General features: G+C 53.9%; 1 protein-coding gene across 2 annotated transcripts in view; it reads left to right on the forward strand.

Moving 5' to 3' along the window:
* TBC1D22A (TBC1 domain family member 22A) overlaps positions 1-23,254 on the forward strand; it is a 299,853-nt gene that overhangs the window by 109,808 nt on the left and 166,791 nt on the right. For both annotated transcript variants that reach the window (XM_039236992.1, XM_039237000.1), the window contains exon 8: positions 6,819-6,933. In XM_039236992.1, coding sequence (XP_039092923.1) covers positions 6,819-6,933 — 115 coding nt within the window. The remainder of the gene's footprint in view (positions 1-6,818; positions 6,934-23,254) is intronic.

The following is a 23,254-nucleotide window of genomic DNA, read 5'->3' on the forward strand; positions in this document are numbered from 1 at the left end:
CGGCTCAGTCGGTTAAGGGTCTGACTCTTGGTTTCGGCTCAGGTCCTGATCACATGGTTTGTGGGTTCCAGCCCCATGTTGGGCTCTGTGCTGATGGAATCCCAAGCAGGATGGAATCTGCTTGGGATTCTCTCTTTCTCTCCTCTCTCTCTGCCCCTTCCTTGCTCATGGATGCCTGCATGCTCACTCCCTCTCCCTCTTTTTCTCTCAAAATAAATAAATAAACTTAAAAAAAAAAACAAAGCAAACTCATGAAGTGATTTAAAGCAAAAAATGCAGGATAAATCATAGCAAGAAAGGAGAGAAAGCAGCCCTCAGCCGGGTAGCCGCCTGTGCCGTGTCCCAGGAGGCCTGGCCACGGCCCTCCCACCTGTGCGGCCTCTGGCGGGTAGGTGAGTTATTTTTGCTGCCAGGACATTTAGCTCTGTCCCTGGGGTCCCGCAGCAGCCCTGTCTCCCGAGGCCATGGGGCCTGTCCCATCCTGACCCCTGCAGCCGGCCCCTCCCCTCCCCAGAAGAGAGCGGGGACGGGAGCTGGAGGGGGGCCTGCTGCGGTGCGGCCGGGGTCACTGGTGAACCTGGGGACCCCGGGGTGGGGGTGCTGGGATTCTTGCTGCCCTGCGCCTCCTGCAGGGCCCCTCACCCCTGCGCTGCTGCCCGGCGCCCCTCCACATGACGCCTTTGTCGGCTTGCAGGCAGTGCGGGACCTGACGTTCCGCTCTGCCCTGGATTTGTGAGCTCCTGGTGTCACCAGGCGTTCCCCCTACGTGGAAATCTTTTCTAGGTTTTCGCAATTAATGGAAAGTTTTCTCGAGGGAGTCCAGACGAGGCTGATCTGTCTGTCACCTTGTGAGAGAGAGGCTCCTGCCTGCCACCGTAGGTAGATGGCTGCTGCCGCCTGTTCTGGCTCCGCTGCCGGCGGAGTAGGGCACGTGGCACAGGGGCTGCCCGTGGGGCCAGCGCGGGGCCTGGGGCCTGCATGGCTTCCTGCTGTGTCCCCGGCGTGGCAGGACGGTCTGACGCAGGAACGGACACCGAGGGACCTTTAGGCCAGCTCTTTACCTTCTCTTCCCCCTTTCCTGCTGAAGAAACATGAATCCTGGGAGTTTTTCTTATTTTATGAATTAACGGCTGTTGCAGGGAGGTGGCTCTGGGAGCAGCTCTGTAGATAGCAAGCACTAGGCATGCTCAGCCAGAGTGGGCGCAGGGGTGAGGGTCATGTGAGCCCCTGCGGGACCAGGGGAAGTGATTCCGTTGGTGTGGACATTGGTGTGTGCCCAGAACCGCGGTAGCCGCTGGGTGGTGCTATCTGTAGTTGGGCCAGGTGGGACCATTCCCCAAGGAGAGTGCTCAGAAGCTTCCAGAAGGCAGCCTGGGTGCCGATGGGGCTGGGGTGAGTGCTTTGACTCGCCCTCACCTGGCGTGGTCTCCACGTGCCCAGACCTTGACTCGTGGCTCGTGGATGGGACAGTCTTCCCAGAGGAGCACGGACTTGGCGCGTGGGACCAGGTCATCGTGCAGAGAGTGGTCGCTGTGACCCGGCACACTGGCTTCTGGAACTCCACGTTGTCCCCTGCCTCTGGGCGCTCCCAGCTCGGCGCTCCGCCCCCCTCCCTCCTGAGGAACTCCTCATCAGCCTTCGCAGCCCTGTGTGCCTGTTGCCTCCTCTTCAGGGTCCTCCCCGCCATGTGCTCCCTGCACCGCTTCTCCTCAGTGCGGCTGCTGCTCCACGGCCAGAGTCAGTTTCCCCTCTGGCCAGCGGGGCCCCCAGGGTCCCAACTGCCTGGCCTCCAGGGAGCTGGGTCTGAGGCACCGCGTGATGCAGAAACAGAGTGGAAGGAGCTGGCCGAGGTCCCGGGGTGCTTGGAGCTGTGTCCCCGGCACCGGAAGGTCAGGCGCTCAACAGTGGCGCGGGCCGTGGAGAGCAGAGATGCATGGGGGTCAAAATGAAGGGTTGGGGCCCGGATCCGTCACGCGTCTGTGAGGCCAGAGCAGGTGCTGGGGTTTTCCTCTGCACCTGTCCTGTGGCAGCACTGAGGGCACAGCTGTGAAGGGGATGTGGGGCGACCTTCCTCAGGGGGCTCACGCGCAAGCGTGTTGGGGCTGCAGGCTTGGAAGTGGGGTGCCATTCTGGCTGGGCTGGTAAAGGCAGCTTTTGCTCAGGAGGTGGTGTTTGGACTCAGACCTAACACTGGAGATCAAGGACGTCCAGGGAAGGCTGGGGGTGGGGCGTCATGGAATGGACAGGTGCAGAGGCCACGAGGGGGTCGGGGGGTGGTGGGTTTGGTGGGAGAGGATGCAGTGGAGGTGAGGAGGTGGGGAGGGGCAGGTCAGGCACCTTGGGGTCATGGTCGCGAGTTTGCAGTCACCGTCTGTGTCCTGGGCAGTCGCCCGTCATGGACGGTGTGACCTGATGTGCCAGCAGCTCCCTCTGCTGCCCTGGGGGGTGTCGAGTGCTGGGTGTCAGCGGGGAGAGTGTCGCGGGGGACCCGACCTGAGATGACGGCCAGTAAGCTGTGGCTTTGGAGACCAGAGGAGGGCTGGAGCTGACTCTTCGGACGCTGCTCTGGTGGCGAAGGCACTGGGGGCCCCCGCTGCCCACGGCCTCTGGGCCGGACCTCCGAGGCGGTGACCTGCGGGCTTGTGTCTCCTTGGTGGCAGAGCCAGTTTTGTGTCCCAAACCTCTCTGGGCTATGCTCTTTCCGGATGTTAGCCTGCCTGACATGGTAAAAGCCATTTTTGTTCATGATTGAGCCTCTTGTCCCTTTATTTACCTGTTACTGGGATTAAAGCCTTAAAAGTATAATTTTCAGTTTATCAAGAGGGATCAAGTGGAGTTCAATCTAAATAATTTGAGCTAAGTGATCGCTTTCCTCAATGGGAGATCTGAATTCCTAAAATTTCCTCCACAGTAATACGAACCCTGAGCACTGTTCTCAAGCGTGCGCGTGCGTGGGCCGGCGCCCCTGGAGCCCACGGGCGGCCCAGGTGGGGGGCGGGAGGCTAGGCGCTCGGCTCCTCCACCGACGGTGCTTTGGAAGCGCTCGAGCTGCGTCTGTGACTGAGAAGCCGCGCTGCTCGCTCCTGCTGCCGCCTCATTCCGCCTGGTTCTGCAGACGCGTTTGTCCCCCGGTGCTTTCCTCAGTCTCCCCATCCGGGTCCCATGGGGCCCAGTCCATCTCGGCTTTGGGGCTGAGTCAGGAGCCGGGCCCGCGACTCTCAGCCCTCCTGTGGCCGCCGGGCCTGGAGTCCCGAGGAGGCCATGGCCGCTGCCCGCGCGGTGCCAGGTGCACTCGGAAGCCTCGGGCCCCACGTGCTCACCGCTGGTGCCAACTTGTCTCCGGGGCCTGGGTGACTGGGGGGGGTCTGTGCACGTGCTTGTGAGCAGGTGTAGTGTGTGCATGTGCATGCGTGTGTGCATGTGAGAGAGAGAGGGAGAAGCTCTCAAGGTGTGGGGCGGCCTTGAAGGGCGGGAGGGCTCCACGGCTGACATCACCACTTCCCCAATGAGGCTGCAGAGCCCGAAAGGGGATTCCTGTGTGCTGGGGTCTGGCTTCTCCTCCAGCCCCCCTTCCGCCCCCACACACTGTGCACCTACACCACACGCCTGCATGCACACACGTACCACACACCTGTGCACACGTGTACATATGCACACACATGCACCACATACCTATGCAAATGCACCCACGTACCACACATCTGTGTGCACACACCTCACACGAGCTCCTGCATGCGCATGTACCACACACCTGTGCTCACACGCATGGGTATGCACCCCATATCTGTGCATACACACGTGTGCGACCAGGTCACACACTGTGCGACCCAGGGTCACATGAGGGTGTGTACACCAGACAGAGGGGGACACAGGGCTGTCCTGGGTCTGTCAGCTGCATCATCAGAAAGTGGGGGAGTAAGCAGCCTGCCTCAAAGATTAGAAGGGGATGTGGGGCACCTGGGGGGCTCAGTCAGTTGGGCAGCTGACTTTGGCTCAGGTCATGATCTCACAGCTTGTGAGTTCATGCCCTGCGTCGGGCTCTGTGCTGACAGCTCAGAGCCTGGAGCAGCTTCATATTCTGTGTCTCCCTCTCTCTCTGCCCCTCCCCTGCTTACACTCTATTTCTCAAAAGTTAAAAAAAAATAAAAATAAAACTTAAAAGAAAGATTAGCAGGGGATTAGATGAGCTAATTGAAGGTGGTTAGGACGGTGAGTATTTAATAAATCTTAGCTACTATCTCTGTGAGGTTGCCTCCTGAAGCCCACATATGCACCATGGTATTTGGGGCGTGCCCAGTGCCTCCTTCCTGCTCTGCCTCACCCTCAGTGGCCCCCAGACGGCACTGGTGTGTTTCTGCTCTGTCCGTCTGCACAGACCGTACCCCGTGGAGCTCCTCCCTGCACGTGTCCATGGGGCTGACACATCTTCTTCGTCCCCAGCCCTCCTTAGGCCCGGCTGTCTTGTGATAGCTGCAGAGGCCTCTGGCCGGGCAGCCACTGTGGACGTGGCCCCTTGTGCGGTGTGGGTGTCCATTGTGGGTGCCTGGCCCCCTGCCAGCCTGGAAGCTTCTTCTAGGGCAGGCTGACCCTGGATCTGGGTGTTCTGTGTAGGGGACAAGGGCCATGCCGACAGTGACTGAAAGGTCTCCTGAGCCCCATTTTTGCCCTTGGGGCTGTTCGAGCACCGCCCTCTGCAGGGGTGAGGGCCAGACTCCACCGGGGAGGTGTGGGCCGGAGCAAGTGCATTCACCTCTCCTGGCCCCTTGCCTTACCCCGCTCTCCAGGGAGCTGGTGTTGGGGACGCACCTTCTCCGCCAGGCTCCGCGATTCTGACCGTGTTGTGACTGAGCACGCATGCAGGCGAGTTTCCCCCCTTGCCGGTCATGTTTGCTAGAACTTTCTAGTGCAGGACAGAAATCTACCAGTGAGCTGTACGTGAACTTCTGGGCCCTGTTAGTGAGGAGAGCCGTAACCGGGCTTCACGGCTCTGCTGCTCTGTGTGTGTGAACTGTCACAGTGTGTCCTCCTCGGCTGCGCCTCCCCGTCCCTGTGCCGCCTGAGCTGCGTGCTCCGGGCCCCGAAGGAGGCTTCCCGCCCAGTGGTCCTGGGGCGGCTGTCTCCTCACGCCGATGTGGCCTCTGTGCCGAGCGCGCCTTGGCTTCTGTAGCCTGTCCCCAGCCGTCACAGCTGTGACGCTGTCTCAGGCCTCCCTGGCTCCTGGGGGCTTTGACTGCCATGTGGCTGGCCAGTGGTTGAGAGGTGCTAGAGTGTGCGAGGGGGGTCCTGTCCCGCGTGGAGCCTGTTTCTGTGTCCGTCCTGTGTCTGGAGCACCTCCAGCTCCCCCGGCTGGCGTGCCATCGTGGGAGCACGAGTTAGCCCCCTGGTGTTTGCGCACAAGAAACGTCAGATGGGGCTGCGCGCTGAGTAGTTTTTGTCTTTTTGCTCTTTGAATATTCTTTCTAGGTCTCCCTGGAAGGCTGTTGGTGTAAGATGAAAACCGTGTGTGAATGTGTGTGCGTGATGGTGTTATTTGTTCGGCAGACATTTCTCTGCTGCCCAGTGGGATGGTCCCTGTTTGGAGCAGGCACCGTGGGGGGCGTCCCAGGGTGGGCCCCAGGCAGGGGCCAGGATTCCGGAGCCGCTGACCACGGGGTCTTGTGTGAGGAGACTTCCCCGCCCCGGCCCAGGGTCCCCGCTGTACAGCTGGCTCGGTACCCATCGGGGATGTAGACCACAGCTCAGTGATGCTAGGGCTGCAGGCCGTGCAGGGAGGGTCGACCTCCTGGGGGACAAGAGTCGTTCCGCAGGCCTGACTTGTTTGGAAATGATGCAACTCATGCTCTGTTTGGGTGTTTGCCTGTTGGCGCCTGCACCCCGGGCCTTCTTAGCTCGAGGCCCGGGCAGCAGCAAGCATCTGGTAAGGAGAGAGAGGAGGCCGAGCCCCTCCTGCGTCCTCGGCCTGGGTCCTCGAAGGGCTCGTGGAAGTGTGTGATGGGGACACACTGGAGTAGGGACCCTCGGATGGTGATCGCTTTCCAGGGATTAAAAAAACATCTATTAAAACAAAAAACCCTGAAACCAAGTGCATGGATACGGAGAACAGATTGGCGGTTGTCAGGGGCAGGGGTGGGTGAAGGGGGTTGGAGTAAAAGAAGTCCCGGGACGTGGTAAGCAGTGCGGTGGCTGCGGTTAGCACTGCGCTGCGTACGTCAGAGTCGCAGAGAGATCTTAGAAGTCTTCATTCGGAGAAAAATAATTGTAACTATGTACGGTGACAGGGCTTACCCAGACTTAAAGTGGTGAGTGTTCTGTAATATATACAAATATTGGGTCACTCCTCAAATGTTACAGACTGGAACTGGGGTGATGTTATATGTCAGCTGTACCTGATTTAAAACAACGTGTTCTCCTTATGAGGGAAATTCAGAGCACCCTTCCACGGAGCTCCTGCTACACTCCCTTCTCCCCAGCACCCATCCATCCACAGGTGCACCTGCCTCTGGGCCTCCTGTCCTGCCCTGCTCCCTGAGACGGCCCCAGGCAGCCTCGTGCGCTCTGCCCACGGGCCGGGGAGGAGCAGCCGTCTAGGGCAGCGCCCGGGGTCACCGACAGACGGCAGGTGCTTGTGTGTCAGTAAGAAATTCAGATAAACTGGAATTTTATGAAAAAGTCAGGTAGGAATTAATGCTTGTTTACATTTTTATTTTTAATATTAGGACAGAAATATCGACCATATGTTTTTTGAGTGAATGCGCGTATGTTTTAAAGTTTCTGACGCATTTACTGTTGGCTTCACCACCTGTTCATTTTTCTTGCAGATTTTTGAAAGGATATTGTTCATCTGGGCGATCCGTCACCCTGCCAGTGGATATGTTCAGGGGATCAATGACCTCGTCACCCCTTTCTTTGTCGTCTTCATGTGCGAACACATAGGTAAGACCGCATCCTGATGCTTCCTCTCACGGGCGTCGGCATGACCTCACGGGCGTCGCCATGAACTTTGGTGGCCTTACCATGCTACTGTGCATAGTTATGCCCGTGTTGAAAATTGCCATTAATGTTGTGATGACAACTCATAGTAGAGAGTAATAGTTTTCTTGCTGATGCCAGCTTTAAAAAATGTCTCTAAATCCATGTGCTTAACTACCAGAGAAGTTAAGATGCAGTTTTCAGTATTGCCATAATCTTTTTAATGATTCACAAGGAGAAGTGTGATCTTCGAGCAGGTGGGTTTGTTCTGATGGCCAGAGCACCGGCTTTCAGGGTGTGGATTTGAGTGGATCAGGTCAAGGGGATGGGATGGCAGTTGAAGGTCCTGCTTACGGCCTAACCCCAGACCCTCGTTCATCACATTCTGAGGCGCACTGTCTCCAGAAATACCTTTGATCTACTAGTAGTGGCTCATTTTGTGGAAACATTAACGACATTCAAAATAACGGATTTAATGGAGACTTAGGTTGGGTTATGGGTTTTCTCTTTGAGGTCTGTATTTTTCTCCCATTTATGTTACAGCGGCCAACTGTAATGTAACCTATTTTCAACATATGTTACATTTTAAAGACTTGTGATAACCTCCATGTGGGATCCACTTTTTAACTTATCTGTGGGTCAGAAATAAGCACACACCAAAGATGGGATTTACCGTTTGGTTGTAGCATTTTTACTTAAAACCAATTTTAATTTGTCTTCCCATGAACCCTCGTGACTCGGTGTTTGTTTTTATGAGATTGTGTTTTTAGCCATTTCGGTTTCCAGGGTACTTCAGATTCTCATCGTTGCCATGATCTGAGAGATGAGGTCTGGCCGGGATGGATTATTCTCTGAGGATGAGAATGTGCCCATCCAGCATTTTACTGCAACCTCTCACACTTTATTTGCACTGCTGATTGCATAGGACTTTCCATTGCTAAGTGACTAATGAGAACGGCCTCTGCTCCCTCCCTGATCGTCTCTTAAGTAGGGGGGAGGCCGGCGGAGAGCTGCCTTCCTGCTCCTTACTCCCTCGTTTGACAGATAATGAAAATGCTCCTAATGATCCTGGAGCGGGAGGACCTGTCTGTAGACGGCCGAGTTGGTAATTGAAAGAAGTTCGGCCGAGATGTGATTAGAGAATTGATAGTCCATGTTAAATAGACCGTTTAATTAACGTGGTAAGTAAGTTTGTCTTAACTACCTTACCACCAACTTGTGTTGTAAGACCTGGGTGATCCTGCTTGCATTTGCCTGAGTTCCCAGTGACACAGGGTGACGGGACAGAGGGTCATTGTCTAGAAGAGAGAGGAACTGGCAGGAATAGAATCTGGGTCCTCGGTTCAGCTCAGAGAGAGCGTGTCTGCTCTCCTGTGCCCCCAGCATATGCACGTGGGCACATGCATGCACACACACATGCACACGCACACGCATACACACACATGCACTGAGTGGATGGACTGGGTGGTTTTGGAAGACTTGTATGAAACACCCTCTGTTTCTGGCAGTTGACTGTGTCGTTAAGTGGACATACTCGATGTTTCAGTCCTGGCTTTCAGATACGATTGGTGGACTTGCGTCCTTTTAGATCTTGCCCCCTGGGCTTGCGAGTGCTCACCGTGTTGGCCTGCGTGCAGGTCTCATCACTGCGCACAGCTCATGTCCCAGTGAGAGGCCCGGAGCTCTGCCCAGCGGTCCCCGGGGCGGAAGCACGGTCCTTCCTGGCGACCTTCCTGGAGTGCGTGCTGCAGCACTGGTCTTGGGCGGAGCACAGGGCTGTGGAAGCCATGTCAGTCCACGTCACCCTTGTCAAGCGGGCCCCTCCGGCCCTCTGCAGGGTGGCGGAGACGCAGGCGAGCTGGGTGAGCAACCCCTGCTCCCTTGGAGCTTGCAGTTCCTGCAGGAAGACGGGTTTTAAACAAGTCATGAAGACATTGAATGAAAACAGTCAGACCTTCGTGCTGTCCTGAGGTGTGTGGGGTGCAGCACATGGGTTGGAGGCATCCTCCCAGACGGTTACATTCCCGCAGCACCTCGTGGGATGGGCAGGGGTGCCCTGTGGAGAGAGTGGCAGGGGTGTGGCGGAGGGGTGGGGGGACGTGCTGTGCTCTGGGGACGGCGGTGACTGAGGACAGGCGGGGGCACCGGGGGGACACAGGCAGGTCTGGGTGAGTCCCAGTGTGCAGGGGCGCGGGTGAGCCCCGGGGGGTGTGCAGCTGAAGGGAGCCATGCTCAGGGCCTGTCTGGTCTCGTCTGCTTTGGCTTTGGGGGCGGGAGGTGCTTTGGGGAGGCTGCAGGGGGAGCTGCTGAGCAAGACTCACCGTCGTCCTTTTGGGGGGCAGAGACTGGCAGGGGCCGCGGCTGGGCGGGGATGCGCACCCAGGGGGGCCAGGGGCCGTGGGGGAATCAGGCAAGAAGTGCTTTTAGAGGCAGGAAGGCCTGGGGTGATGTGTCCCCCAAATCAAGGGAGGGGACAGTTTCAGGGAGGGAGTGGTCTGTGGATTCCGGTGCCACAGAGGTGCAGACGGGGGACTGACCGAAGGGCTGGGTGGTGAGGGTCGTCTTGATCACCTGCCCAGACTGGGCCGGGAGTGGTGGTCCTGCTAGATCTGTGCGGGGGCGCGGGTGTGGGCGTAGTAGGGCTCGCCCAGCCCGGCACCTGGGCAGCATTTTTCCACCCGACCTCTGTGTCTCGCCCCGAGGGTGGCTTGTTACTAATTTCCGTGGTTCCCGAGCCTGCGTGTGTCCCCAGCAGGTGGGCGGGGATGGGATCGGCCTGCATCGGCCCTCTCGGGTTCCAGCTGTTTGGATGTCGTTCCTGTTTGCTGTGCGTTGTAACTGCTTAGGAGCATATTACGCGGGGCGCCTGGGTGATTCAGTCGGTTAAGTGTCCGACTTTGGCTCAGGTCATGATCTTGCAGTTTGTGGGTTCGAGCCCCACATTGGGCTCTGTGCTGACGGTAGCTTGGAGCCTGGAGCCTGCTTCTGATTCTGTGCCTCTCTCTTTCTCTGACCCTCCCCTGCTCACACTGTCTCTCTCTCTCAGAAATTTAAAAAAAAAAAGTGTATTACGCATAAAATTCCGTTTTGTGCTTTTTCCCCATTTAACCTTACAGTAAGCTTTTTCTCACGTTATTAAGAATCTTTGTAAAATCATGTGCACCTCCTGCACGTAATATTGTACTGAGATACTACAGCATAATTCATGAGACCCTTATACTGTTGTTGGATTCTTTCGTTTTTAGACTGTTTCCCTCCAGGCATGGTGTAATTTTTAAGTAAAGACTGTGTATTTCAAACGGCAAGTGTCATATTCCTTTTAACATAAAATGTTAAAGTTGATGTAAAATTAAGAACCATTCCCTCACTTCACAGTGCGCCATTTAAGCACATTTAGTTTGAATGTTTTCAGAACAAAACCCAAAGCAGCATGACCCGCTAACATCTGTGCTATCAGTTTGGAAACAGCTCTGCCCTGGCGCTCTGTTCGGGCACCTCAGGCTTCTTGCTGGCAGCCGGGCCCCGCGGGACAGGGCGGGCAGCATGTGGGGCGGGAGGCGGGCTTGTCACTCGGGTCTTGTCGTCAGCACTTGTGAGCTTCGGTCAGCTTGGTCTTGTATGTCGTTTTCTCTTAAAAGAACGAAAGCAAATGTGGAAAGGAACTGGAATACGCAGTGTGTTTACCTAAGATTATTACGAGCATTTGTTTATATTCCCGCACGTGAGTCAGAATTGCAGAAGTACAGGTGGTTTTTCAGCCCGTTAGTTTTGCCTGGAGAAGACGTTCAGCGCGCGCTTCTAGGAGACGGGGTGTGTGGGGCTGTGGGCCCGGGAAGCGTGGGGTGTGGCTCACCGAGTGTTCACGGTGTGGCCATTCCCTTGCCCGTTTCCACTCTCGGGGCGTAAACCGGGCTCTAGGGATGGTGAGGAGAGCCGCCCCGCCACTGAATTGGTTTCAGAGATTGTTGCCCCGACGTTCCCCGTTGGCCCTGAAGTCTTGTCTCTTTGCAGTTTGTTTTTTTCTCGTGTTCCGTGAACCGGAGCCCCTGCGAGCTGTGTCCTCTGCCTCGCGCCCGTATGTGTTCATCGTGGCTCGGGTACTGTGTGTCCTCACATATTCTCGGAAAACGTCAGAAGATGGGTGTCTCCTGTGGTTCTGGGTCCAGGGGGGACTGTGGGGGTGGAGGGCCCGGGAGCCAGGCCGCCAGGCCCAGAGGGCAGATGGCTGCTGGCCCTGCGGCCCCTGCGGTGACGGCCAGGTGCCACATCCTGGCAGAGCCTGGGGTGTGCATATGGGGTCATATTTTCTATCTAATACATGTTGGTAATCAAGGTACTGGATTTCTTGTTAAAAGTTAGAAGACTCAGTAACAGTGTGGGTCCCCATCCCAGAAGCTGTCACTGGGACATTTGCTAATTTCTTTATGGCCTTTTTGTCAGTGTCCTTTTTTTACACGGTAGCAATTATGTTACACATGCACATTTTAATACTGCTTTTTGCTTAATGTCTAAGCATTTTCCAAAGTCATTCAACAGTTTTTGAAGTGTCTTTTTAACAAGTGGGGACACACGCCTTTCAGTAATGGGTGGGGACCTGGACGGGAGGTCAGCAAGCAGCCAGGAAAACGCCCAGCAAACTGAAGTCCGCACACCCTCCTCGGGGGCACGTGGAACCGTCTCGGGGCTGGACTGCATGCCGGGCCGCAGAGTGAGCCCCGGCGTGTTCCAGAGGATGGGGGTCCTGCCCAGGGCACGCTCCGTCCTCAGGGACAGCAGCACCAAGAGAGTGACAATTACGTGGAATAAGCGGTGTGCCAGGAGAGAAATCATAAGGAAAATCAGAAGTTAGTTTGTGATGAATGAAAACGAAGGCGTGGTGCACCCAGGCTTACGGGACACGGCGACCGTGGGCTACGAGACAGTCGGTAGCTGTTAAGTGACTGTATTAGAAAGAATGTCTCAGATCACTAGCTTGACTCTCTAATTTTAGAAACCACGAAAAGAAGAGCAAACCGAAGTGGAAACAAACGAAGGAAACAAAGACTAGAACAGAAGTAAATGGAGACTAGAAAAACAGTGTAGAAAATCAACCCAGAAGCAAAGTTGGTTCTTCAGAAATACCCACAAAGTGGACAAACTGTTGGCTAGACTGACCTAGAAGACTGACTCAGGGACGCCGAAGAAGGGAAGGACTCGTATCACTAAAGTCATGAGTGGTTTCAGAAATCGCCGGCACTGAGGGAATACTCTGGACAGCTCCCCCGAGCAGGTGACGTAGATGTAACAGAGATATTCCTAGGAAAGCACAAATTACCAGAACTGACTGTGACGGTTAATTTTGTATCAACTTGACTAAGCTGTGGTGCCCACCTGTTTGGATAAATACCACTGTGGGCACTACTGTGAAGGTATACTTAAGATGTGATTAACATTTAAGTTTGTAGTTTTTTAAAAATCTTATGGAGAGAGAGAGAGCTCACACTCACACAAATTGGGGAGAGGGGCCGAGAGAGAGAGGGAGAGAATCTTAAGCTGGCTCCATGCTCAGCATGGAGCCTGACTCAGGGCTTGATCCCATGACCCTGGGATCATGATCTGAGCTGAAATCAAGAATCAGACGCTTAACTGACTGAGCCACCCAGGTACCCCAAATTAGTAGTCTTTAAATAAAGCAAGTTATCTTCCTTGATATGGGTGGGTCTCACCTAATAAGTTGAAGGGCTGAGAACAAAGACTGAGATTTGGTGAAGAAGAAGAAATTCTCCTTATGACACAGAATGTGCCAGAGTTTCTAGTCCACTGGCCTGTCCTGCAAATTTCAGACTTGCCAGTTCCTATAACTATGTGAGTGTATTCCGTAAAATAAGTCTTTCTCTCTGTCTCAGTGTGTGTGTGTGTGTGTGTGTGTGAGACTATGACTGTGACTGTGTTTACCAATATTAGTATCGGTATATAAGAGCAGCGTATATGAGCTTGAATTACTAATTTAAAAACTACCTGCAAAGAAAAGTCTAGGACCAGATGACTTCAATGGTGAGCTCTATCAAATCTTTAAGGAAGAATTAACACCATCCCTTCACAAACTCTTCCAAAAATAGAAGAGAGGGAACCCTTTGAGCTTCATTCCACAAGGCTCCTATTATCCTGATACCAAAATGGGACAAAGACATCACAAGGGAGTAAAACCACAGGCCAGCACCCCTTATAAAGATGGATGCAAGTGTCCTCAACAAAGTAGTGGCACTGAACGTACCAACATCGTAAAAGGATTGTGCATCACAACAAACGGGCTTTATCCTAGGAGTGCAGGGTTGGTCCGCCGCATAAAAACCAATCCATGTAACACACTGCATTAACAGAGTAAGGGACAAAACCCACGTAATCATCTCGGTTAAGAAAGGAGAGACATCTGACAAACTTCATACCCTTTCAAGATGAAACATCCAACAAATTCGGAATAGGAGAACATCCTAATAAAGAACGCCGTGAAAACCCTGCACTTCACGGCACAGTTAATGGGGAAGAGTGGGATCAGGACAGCCCAAGGCGTTGCCCTCTCCACTCCTCTCCCACGTTGTACTGGGTAGGGCCAGTGCAGCTCAGCAGGAAAGTGAGGTGAAAGGCACCCAGAATGGACGTGAAGTGTAACTACCTTTCTTCCCAGATGACAGGTCTCGTAAATGGAAAATCCACTAAAACACCACGAAAGCTAACACGTGAGTTCAGCAAGGTTATAGGATATAAGATCAAAATATAAAAATCTGTTACGTGTCTACATACTTGCAATGTAGTATCTAAAAATTAAAATATGAAAACAGTTTCATTTACATTAGCATCAAGTTGAGTAAAACAGGTATTAACTTAGCAAAAACGAAGGTATAAGATTTGTACTTTGAAAACCATAAAACACGGTTGTAAGATATTAAAGATTTAGCTAAGTGGACAGATATCCCACGTTCCTGGGTTGGAACACGTCACAGTGTTAAGGTGACTGTCCTCCCCAAACTGATATGAGGATTCAGTGCAACCCCTGTCAAAACCATAGTGGCTTTTCAGCATAAAATGACAAAGTTATCTTTAAATTTATATGGAATTTAAGGGATCCAGAATAGCCAAAACACTTATTGAAGCAAAGTTACTGATATCAAAACTGACCACAAAACTACCATAATCACAGAAGTGTCATCCTGGCATATGGGTGGGCAAGGAGATTAATGGAAAAGAATTGAGAGTCTCCAGATGAACCATCATATTCCCAGTCCATTGATTTTTGACAAGAATGCCAAGGCAGTTAGTGTGGGAGGTGGTGTTTCTCAGCAAACGGTGCCGGGACAGCCAGATCGCGACAAAAGTTCCCTGCCTGCCCCTCACCACATACCAAAATGAAATGAATCACAGACCAACATGGAAGAGCTACTGTTACAAAACTGCTATGAGAAAGCGTGGGAGGAGGTCTCTGTGACTCCTTGGATCCAACACCAAAAGCAAAGTGACTGAAGACAAGCGCCAGTATTTTTTTTTAATGTTTTTTTAAATTCATTTTTGAGAGAGAGAGAGACAGCGTGAGCAGGGAAGGGCAGAGAGAGAGGGAGACACAGAATCTGAAACAGACTCCAGGCTCTGAGCTGTCAGCGCAGAGCCCAACGCAGGGCTCAAACCCACGAACCATGAGATCATGACTTGAGCTGAAGCCGAACACTCAACTGACTGAGCCACCGAGGTGCCCCATCAAGTGCCAGTATTTGGACCACGTCAGAAGGAAAACTTTCGTGCTTGTAAACAATACTCTCAAAGAAAGTGAAAAGACCTCTTCAGACTGGGAGAAAATATTAGCAAATCACATATTTGATATGAGACTTAGATCTGTGATAACATAATAAGGAACTCATAACTCAATAAGAAGACAATCCAGTTAAAACGTGAGCGACATATTTGAATAGACGTGTCTCCTGAGAAGGTGTACACATGGCCCGTAAGCCCATGGAGAGATGCTTGACACCGTTCGTCTTCAGGGACTGCAGGTCAGGCCACAGTGAGGGACATGCCGCTTCACACCCACCAGCACAGCTGGAATCAGAGAGAGACAGTGGCAGATGTTGGCGAGGACGTGGAGAAATGAGCAGCCTCGTGTGCCGTGGAGGGAGCGTGAGACTGGTGTCGCCTCTCAGGCAAACAATGTGACATTTCATCGAGGAGCGAAGCACTGAGTCGTGGTGTGACAGGCCCCGACCTGCGCGTTCCTGAGAGCATCGTTCGTTACAGCTGACGGAAACCAAAACTGACCCCAGCGCTCATCGCTGATCGGCACGTCAGGGGAAGGAGCGACGCCGGGCTGGCGCCTTCACCGAGCAGGAGAATAGGCTGAGCCTAAGGACGGCACGCTCCGTGGGCTCCGCCTGACCGAGTCCACACAGCAGGATTCCACTGGTGGGAAATGTCCGGAGTAGCAAATTTATAGAGACAGAGCGTAGACTAGTGGGTGCTTGTGTCTTGGGGACAGAATGGCGGGGGTGGGGATTGACTTCTAATGGGTACGTGGTGGAAAATGTTCTAACGTTAGATGTGACCGTCGCACAATTTAGCGAATCGACTACAGACCACGTGAAGTGGTTGTGTTGTGTGGTCTGGGAGTTGATTCTCAGAAAGCTCTTTAAGAGGGAGCAGAGAGGCCCTGTCTCGTTCATCTGGGCCGTGGCAACAGAACGGCAGCGGTGGCTTCTAGCAATAGGAATGTGTTTCTCCCGGCTGTGGAGGCTGGACACGTGCGGTCAGAGCCAGCGCGGCCACGGTCCGGTGCAGGCTTCTCTCCTGCAGGCCGGCCGCCGTCCTCTCTCCTCGCCTGACCTCCCTGTCCGTGGGGCCTCATAGGACCTGACCCCATTCGTGGGGGCCCATTCCTCGTGACCTAAGCCTCCCACGGGCCTCAGCCCCCAATACCTTCATCTCCGGGACCGGGATTCAGTGTGTGGATTTTTGGGGGGCAGAGACCTTCAGACCGTAGCGGGGTCCTTGTTCCCATGAGAGGAGAGAGCATAGCCTGGTCGGCAGTTTTCTGTCCATGAGCGTCTGTGTGCTTTCTGCTTTCTCACTGTCATTGCTAACATGAAACTATAAATAAAATTCCTTTAAAAGATATTTATTTATTTGTAAATGTTCATTTATTTCTTTCTGAGACAGAAGGGAAGAGAGAGAGAGAGAGAAAGAGAGAGAGAGATGGGCAGACAGAGAATCCCAAGCAGGCTCTGCTCAGCACAGAGCCTGATGCATGGCTCTAACTCATGAACCCTGAGATCGCGACCTGGGCTGAAATTAAGAGTCGGATGCTAACAGCCCGAGCCCCACAGGCGTCCCTGTAAATAAATTCTTGATTGCATTTTGGATTATTTTCTTGGCATTTCTGCATTATGGTTGTGAGTATTTCTAAGTCTTGAGAACGTGTGTAGGGCTGTTTACCACGAAGGTGCTTGAATGCCCACACCCCCCTCACTCTGGCGCTGGGGGGCTCGGAACATGGATTCCTAACAGGCCCTTGATGTGACAGCTTGAGACAGGGACTGCGCCCGTGTCTGTGTGCTTACACCTGCACTGCGTTCACTGTGGATACTTGCGTGTTTACACGTGAGCCTGTTCGACATGGGCCAGAGCTCAAAGATGTTAAGTGACTTGGTGAATTAATTGAAGAGCCGGGAGCAATTAATACACTCTCCATTATTGACATTTGAGGTTCCAGTCTGTAAGGATCATACTCAGCTGGCCTAATTAGCAACTCAGGAATGACCAGGGCTTGCGGGTGTGCGTGTGTGCGTGCGTGCGTGCGTGTGTGCGTATGTGTGTGTGTGCTGTAACGTAGCAGTTGGGGTGGGTGGGCGCCTGGTGACAGCGTTCCCTGTGCGCTGGATGCGCTGGTGTTGCAGAAGCACAAACTTGACCAGCAGCCCCTTCACGGTGACTGCAGGCAGGAGGGTTGGCTCCCGGGGCCCCTGAGCACACGTGTGGCCGCGTGGCTGGCTGGTGGAGGAGGCCGCTGGCGCTGTTTTGCTGGGACGCCGTGCGTCCACAGCCCGTGTCGGCATCAGCCAGGTCTCTGGTTTACTTGCACGCAGCAGGGAGAGGCACCGGGGTATGCAGGGTGGTGATGTGGATCCCACACGGGCCTACGTCCCCTGGAAGAAAAACGGTCCTTTCTTTGGCGTTGGGGCCCGTTTCTGGGACCTTGCTTTGCCTCAGCTTGTTCCTGGCGTTGTTCTCGCCCTGCTGCCCGGTCCCCGACCAGACCTCCCCCGTCACCTACAGGGGCGGCTTGCGCAGCCCCGTGTGTGCTGGATGGTGGCACCTGGTGGGCATGGAGCCCTGGCTCTGGGCTGCGTGTTGTCGGTGTGCGGTGGTGGGCTGGTTTTCAAGGCTCCACCACCTTCAGGGCCCCCTAAGTCCCTTGCACTAGGGGCCTCTGATGCTCCAAACCAAGAATTAATCCATCTTGTTTCTCCTGCATTGAACTAAGGGAGCACAGACACTGCAGCTTGAATGGCGTGGGGTCACCTCCCCCCGTGCCCTCCTGCCTCCCCCAGCTCCCTTGGGCTGAATTTACATTTAATTACCTTGACTGTGTGTCCCTTTAAGTTCTCAGGACCGTCTTCTAGGGTGGGCGCTGCTGCCTTGAGTTTAGAGACAGGTGTGGGGGCCCCTGCCCCACCCAGCAGCTCAGGCCGGTGGCCCCCGGCCTGGGACAGCTCCCCAGGTGTAGGGGTAGCCCGGTCCGGTCTGGTTGGAGCCGGCCAGGGAGCTGTTCGCTCACGTGAGTGCTGCGTGTGCGGCCGGCTGTTGGGTCAGAGGGTTCCCTCCTGCCTGACAGCCGTCCCAGTGACACCTGCCGGGTCCTTTCTCACGCCAGGGCGTGGCCCTCGAGGCAGAGGTGGTGGCATTGTATCCTTGTTAGCTGGGGCCTTTGTACAGGCTTTTAAAACTCTTCAAGGAACAGGTTCTGTGTCCTTCCCACTGAAACACATTTTCACATGTTTTTAAAATGCGTTTTTCTTCATTTTTTGTCTTAGATTGCAGTCATGGCCCAAGTGCTCCTGGCTCTGGCCAAGAAGAGACAAACGAACAGAGCTGTCCCCCTACCTTGTGCCCTCGTAGTGTAAGACTGCGTAATGTGATCCGGCCCAGGGCCTTTGGCAGCTTGTAAGGGTGAATTCATCCACTTTGCAGGCAGCCTAGGAGCCCAGGACGGAGGCTGAGCTGCAATCTGGGGGTTGGCCGGTCACTGGCCGTGCTGGGGGTGTGGCGCGGCTCGGCGGCCTCCCCTCAGAGGACAGCTGGCCCTGTGCACTGCCCCTCGGCAGTTTCCTAGACCCTGTGGCCTGGGCTGGGAACCCCTGTGCGCACTGAAGCTTTGCCGGGCGGTGTGGACCCGCTCAAGGCTTTGCCACTTACATTCGAAGAACCTTGTCCTTTCTCCCAGACAGCTCTTGTCCTTGTGTTTTGTGTTGTGCCGTTAGAACCGGAGACTATCAGGGTAGTGTCTGTGTGACACACATCAGTCGCTGTCCCTGCTGTGCTGGGCTTTGTCCTGTGGACCCCAGTGACGGGGCCCCCTGCAGGGTGCCGGCCGAGGGGCTGGCCGTAGGAGGGACCCGGGGGTCTGCCTCTGCAGTGGGAAGGTCTGTAGGCAAGGCCTGGGCTCCGTGGGGCAGCCCGTGTGCGCCAGAGCCTCTGACCGGTCAGGCAGGTATGTCCACAGTGGGCGGCTGAGGCCGCCAGCGCTGTGATGGGGAGCTCCATTTTGAGGGGTGCTTTTACCTGTTCCTGGCTGTTGCCATGTCTTCTGTTTATTTTGCCCCCTAGAAACTTCATTGGGATTTGTTTTAATTGATGGCAGTGGGTTACGAGATCCGTGTGATACCTTCCGTGACCTGTTGTTCTCTGTGCGTTTCCAATTCCAAGCTACACCTTGGGGGGAAAATCCGTGCTTGCAAGTTGACGAATTGTGAAGGATGCCTTATTCTGATATTATTTCTTTTCAGACTCGGACGTGCGGGCATTCGTGAGTGTACAGAAGGTGCCTGAGCTCCACCAGCCCGAGTGCGGCTCGAGTAAGGGCCGTAAGCGCGCCTGTAGTGAGCTCGCCATGGCAGGCAGCAGTGTGCCAGGCATTTATTGCTACCTGCTTCCCTGTGAGCCCGGCAGGCTGCCTGAGGCCCCCATCAGGTGCCCTTGTGACCGGGCCGCCACCATGAGCTTGTGCTTTCCGCTGGTTTGCTACCTGTCACAGCAAAGCCGGAGCCGGGCTGGTGAGGACCGTGGTGGGGCATCTTCTCTGCAGTGACATTCCTGGGTGACGCTGGCTGGGGGGGGGTCCGGTGCCTGCGCCCACCTGCAGGCGTGAGTGGCGCGCTTGCTCGGGGACCGAGTGGCTGGTACCCTGACTCCCCACGTGTCTGTTCCTCCCACCGGTCTTTTGCGAGTGGGCGTCCTCACTTTTTGCGAGTGAGGCCAGGGTTTGAGTGTACTTTCAGGGCCCCCATCTTGTTCTGTGTTGTTTTGAGAGGGAGCATTGGGAGACATTGTCCTTGGCTACTTGCGTCTCCCCCTCCTGACACTTTTATTTCCTGCCAACCGTCCATTTCCGTCTTTGAGCCGCGAGCATCTGGCGCTGAGTCGGGTACTCCGCCTTCTTCCCAGGACCATTTTCCCCAAAGAAGTGGGTCAGGCATGACTGCAGAATCCCTTGGACAGTGAGCAGGGGCTGGGGGGAGGGGGGCGCTAGTTCTTCCCTGGACATCGGGTAGGCATGCCCGCCGGGTGGGTGCAAGAGGCTCACCTGGGGCGCCATGTGCCCTCTGCTCTGGGGGTCCTGCAGCCCTCCCTGGCCGGGAGCTTTCTGGAGTCCTCCGGAAAGAACTTAGTGCATGCAGGCAGTGCGAGCACCTACCCAGCAGGCCGGGGCGGGGGCGGGGGGGGGCGGCTTTCAGGCCTCGTTTGCTGACCCCCACTGCCAAACAAGGTCCGCGGACAGGCAGACAAGCAGAGCGTGAGACAGGCCCGCGGTAATTATGGGTCTTCCTGTCGGATTCTGGACAGGGGCTGTCAGGTAGCCACTCAGCCTCTGCAATGGATCCTTGAATAAAGAACAAAATGTGAGGAGGGGGTCTAGCCCATGGAGCCCTCCATCCGTGGACGCGCCAAGCTGGCGGAGCAGAAAGTCCTGAGCTATTCTGACCTGCCAAGAGAATGCGTTACCGTCTCTGCCCCTCATAGGCCACTGCACACCAGTTAGGCTGGACTTAGGGACTGCCTAAAGTTTGGTCAGATTCTGCAAGTGCGTGGTCACTCACAAGATTAATATTTATATCTCACAAACAGAACGCTGGGCTGTTTGGCGAGGGGCTGAGTAGGGCTCTCCGGTGGACCCGTGGTTAGGGCTGAGGTTACAGACGTGTCCTTTAGTTTTGAGGATGGGTATTAACCTTCTGTGTACCCGTTTCTGAGGGTAACCGTTTGAACTTTTCAAGCTATTTGTAAGGTTGGATATTTGATGACTTCTATTCTTCAGAGATCAAGAAGAAACTCTACTTATTTTTGAAAAAAAAAAAAAAAAAAAAGAGCAAAATTCATCTTATCCTGAAACTACTAAATAGGTCCATTGGACCTTTTTATAAATTGAAGATATAGTATCAGATCTTAAGGATCTTGATTTTTTTCTGCATCTTGAAACATTTTGCTGCTTTATCATCCTAGGCATTGTTTTATTACTACTCATCAATTATTCCTAACTATGGTACAACCAAGACTGAAATAATAAGAGAATGCAAGAATAAGGTGGAATCATCCAGAAGAATCATGTGGTAGTGAAATAAACCATCCCTTTTATATGACTCTTCAGTTTTCTTATTGTGTTTCTCAGATGATTACGTTATCTTTCACGAAGGTGTAACAAGGGTGGAGGAGGCGTTTTTGTGGTCTTTTTAACGCTTTCATTGAACATAGAACATTTATTTATTTATTAAAATTTTAAAAAAATGTTTATTTTTGAGAGAGTATGTGCAGGGGAGGAGCAGAGAGAGAGGGAGACACAGAATCTGAAGCAGCTCCAGGCACTGAGCTGTCAGCACAGAGCCTGACGCGGGGCTCGAACTCATGAACCGCGAGATGATGACCTGAGCCCAAGTCCGACGCTCAACTGACGGAGCCACCCAGGTGACCCTGCACATAAACCATTTAGAATTTTTTGTATTTCACCCATAATGACGAAGAGGAAGGTGATGGAGGAAGACTCTCCCCTGTGTGCCAGGGATTGGAGGTTGGGTGCGGAGAGGCGGAGAGCACCGTCTAGATGTCCTGGCCACGTTCAGTGATGGCGTCTCAGGTGCAGGTGTCAGTGAGCTGATGGTAGAGCTCTCAGGACATGAAGGAAACGTGCTTTCTTGTCCAGTTAGTCATTCAGCAGGAAGGACTTCATCACATACTGCTCTGTGGCGAGTATGAGGACGGCCCCACCGGCTAAAACGTTATGTCTGTATCCTGCTCTCCATGCTGCGTGTGGACCAAACTTGGCTGTCAGTGACAAACTGAGGGCAGGCACGTGCTCATGAGGTGATTGGAGGGCCGAAGAGGAAGCCGTGTAAGTGCAGAAAGTCACTGGCTGGTCACACTACGCGGTGTCCATAAGTCAGGAGTGAAAACACATGGCAGTTGTGCCACATAGAAGGGGCCATCTTCTCTTCAACGAAATTGAAAGCTGCACCAATTTCAAAAGCATTGAATTTTGAAAACAAATCTGAGAAGAACTACAGGCGACATTCTGGGAAAACCTGACGGAGATGAATTTGAAATCCGTGGTTCTGACTGGGTTTGGAGCCTCGACACGTCGGGATGTGTGGGAGAGGGCTGTGCGTCCTGGAGCCGCGCTGGAGTTTGACCGGTAAGTGCGGGAAGAGCCACAGGTTCTGAGGAGCGAGGCCCCGTGGAGGAGTCCGGACGTCGTCACCGGTGTTTATGATACCGGTGTGACCGCCTCAGTCATGACGGGGCGGGAGGGGGGGCGGCACGCAGACACTTGTTTGTGAGGGCCGGTGCCTGTCGCGAGCATTTTGCATCTTCATGACTGGGAAAGCACGGGGGAGAGCTGCGTGCGCTCTGTTTAACATCAGGTTAAAATTCATAACAAAGTTGTTTTTTACCCTCCTTCTTTTTTAAATTCTGTACATTATTTGTAAAATGACTTAACCGTACATAAAAATGAAAGGGTTTATTGGATGCAGATGATAAATGATGGGTACGTGGCTCCTGGAGAGTCTAGTGCGTAAGCGTCCAGGTGGTCCCCTGGCGTGTCTGAGAGCCTTCTGGAAATGCGGATTTAGAGTCACTGCAGGTCAGTGTCAGATGGGCTCTGACGTGGCCAGGCTACTGAAGGCAGTGCTGACCCTGGTTCTCGTTTCTCAGATGGTGGATGGTAGAGAGGGCTTGTGTCACCTTCCAGAACTCAGGGCAGAGCTGGTGACCCTTTGGGCTCTGGAGGACCCAGGTGGGCAGTTCCTTCGCAGATGGGCCACTTCTTGTAGGGGTGGGAGGACCCAGTTGGGCAGTCCTTTGCAGAGGGGCCACTTCCTGTTGGGGCGGGGCCTGCGTGTGCTTTGCATGTAGCCCACGGATTCCTCAAAGTCAAACACTGGTATTGTGCTAGGTTAACCTACCAAACCTGGACCTGGGTGGTCAGCCCTTTCTCCCTCTTCTTCCTACTCCCTGAAGAAGAATGAGACCTTGGGATTGTTTCAGCAGGAATAGCCACCCTGGTGGGCAGGCACTGTTCCCAGTGTGGCATGTGGGTTTGGTCTGGAAGAGGATTCCATGTTCCGCCGGGGAGAGCCGGGTGCATTAAGTGAAGAAACCCGGCCAAGGTCAGGGGTCTTTCAGCAGGTTGGACTCCAGGCCTGGGAGGAGTCATGTTCCCATAGATGTTTTGTTCTTTCCCTTTCCATCTGGGAATCAGCGTGCCGTGGGTGCCCTTCCCTTTAAATATCAGCCGTGGTGCCATCTTTGTTTTCAGTTTGTTTTGAGCTGTTTCTTTCCTCGTTCTTTATAAAGATGTCGTATTGACTTCTGAAGGCTCTGAGCATCCCCACCAGGGCCAGGTTCTTTGGAGAGTTTCCGGGATTCTCTTGTGGGTAATTAGAAATGGTTATTCTGCTCATACTCTCGCGGTTGCCTGACTGTGCCATTAATGTCAGGCGTCTAAGGTTGGGCTTCAGTAATAAGAATTGAATAGTATTCGAGAAGGATTCAAATG

The sequence above is a fragment of the Hyaena hyaena genome, unplaced genomic scaffold (assembly GCF_003009895.1).
Source record: "Hyaena hyaena isolate Hyena2069 unplaced genomic scaffold, ASM300989v1 scaffold_4, whole genome shotgun sequence".
In the NCBI taxonomy this organism is placed as follows: Eukaryota; Metazoa; Chordata; class Mammalia; order Carnivora; family Hyaenidae; genus Hyaena; species Hyaena hyaena.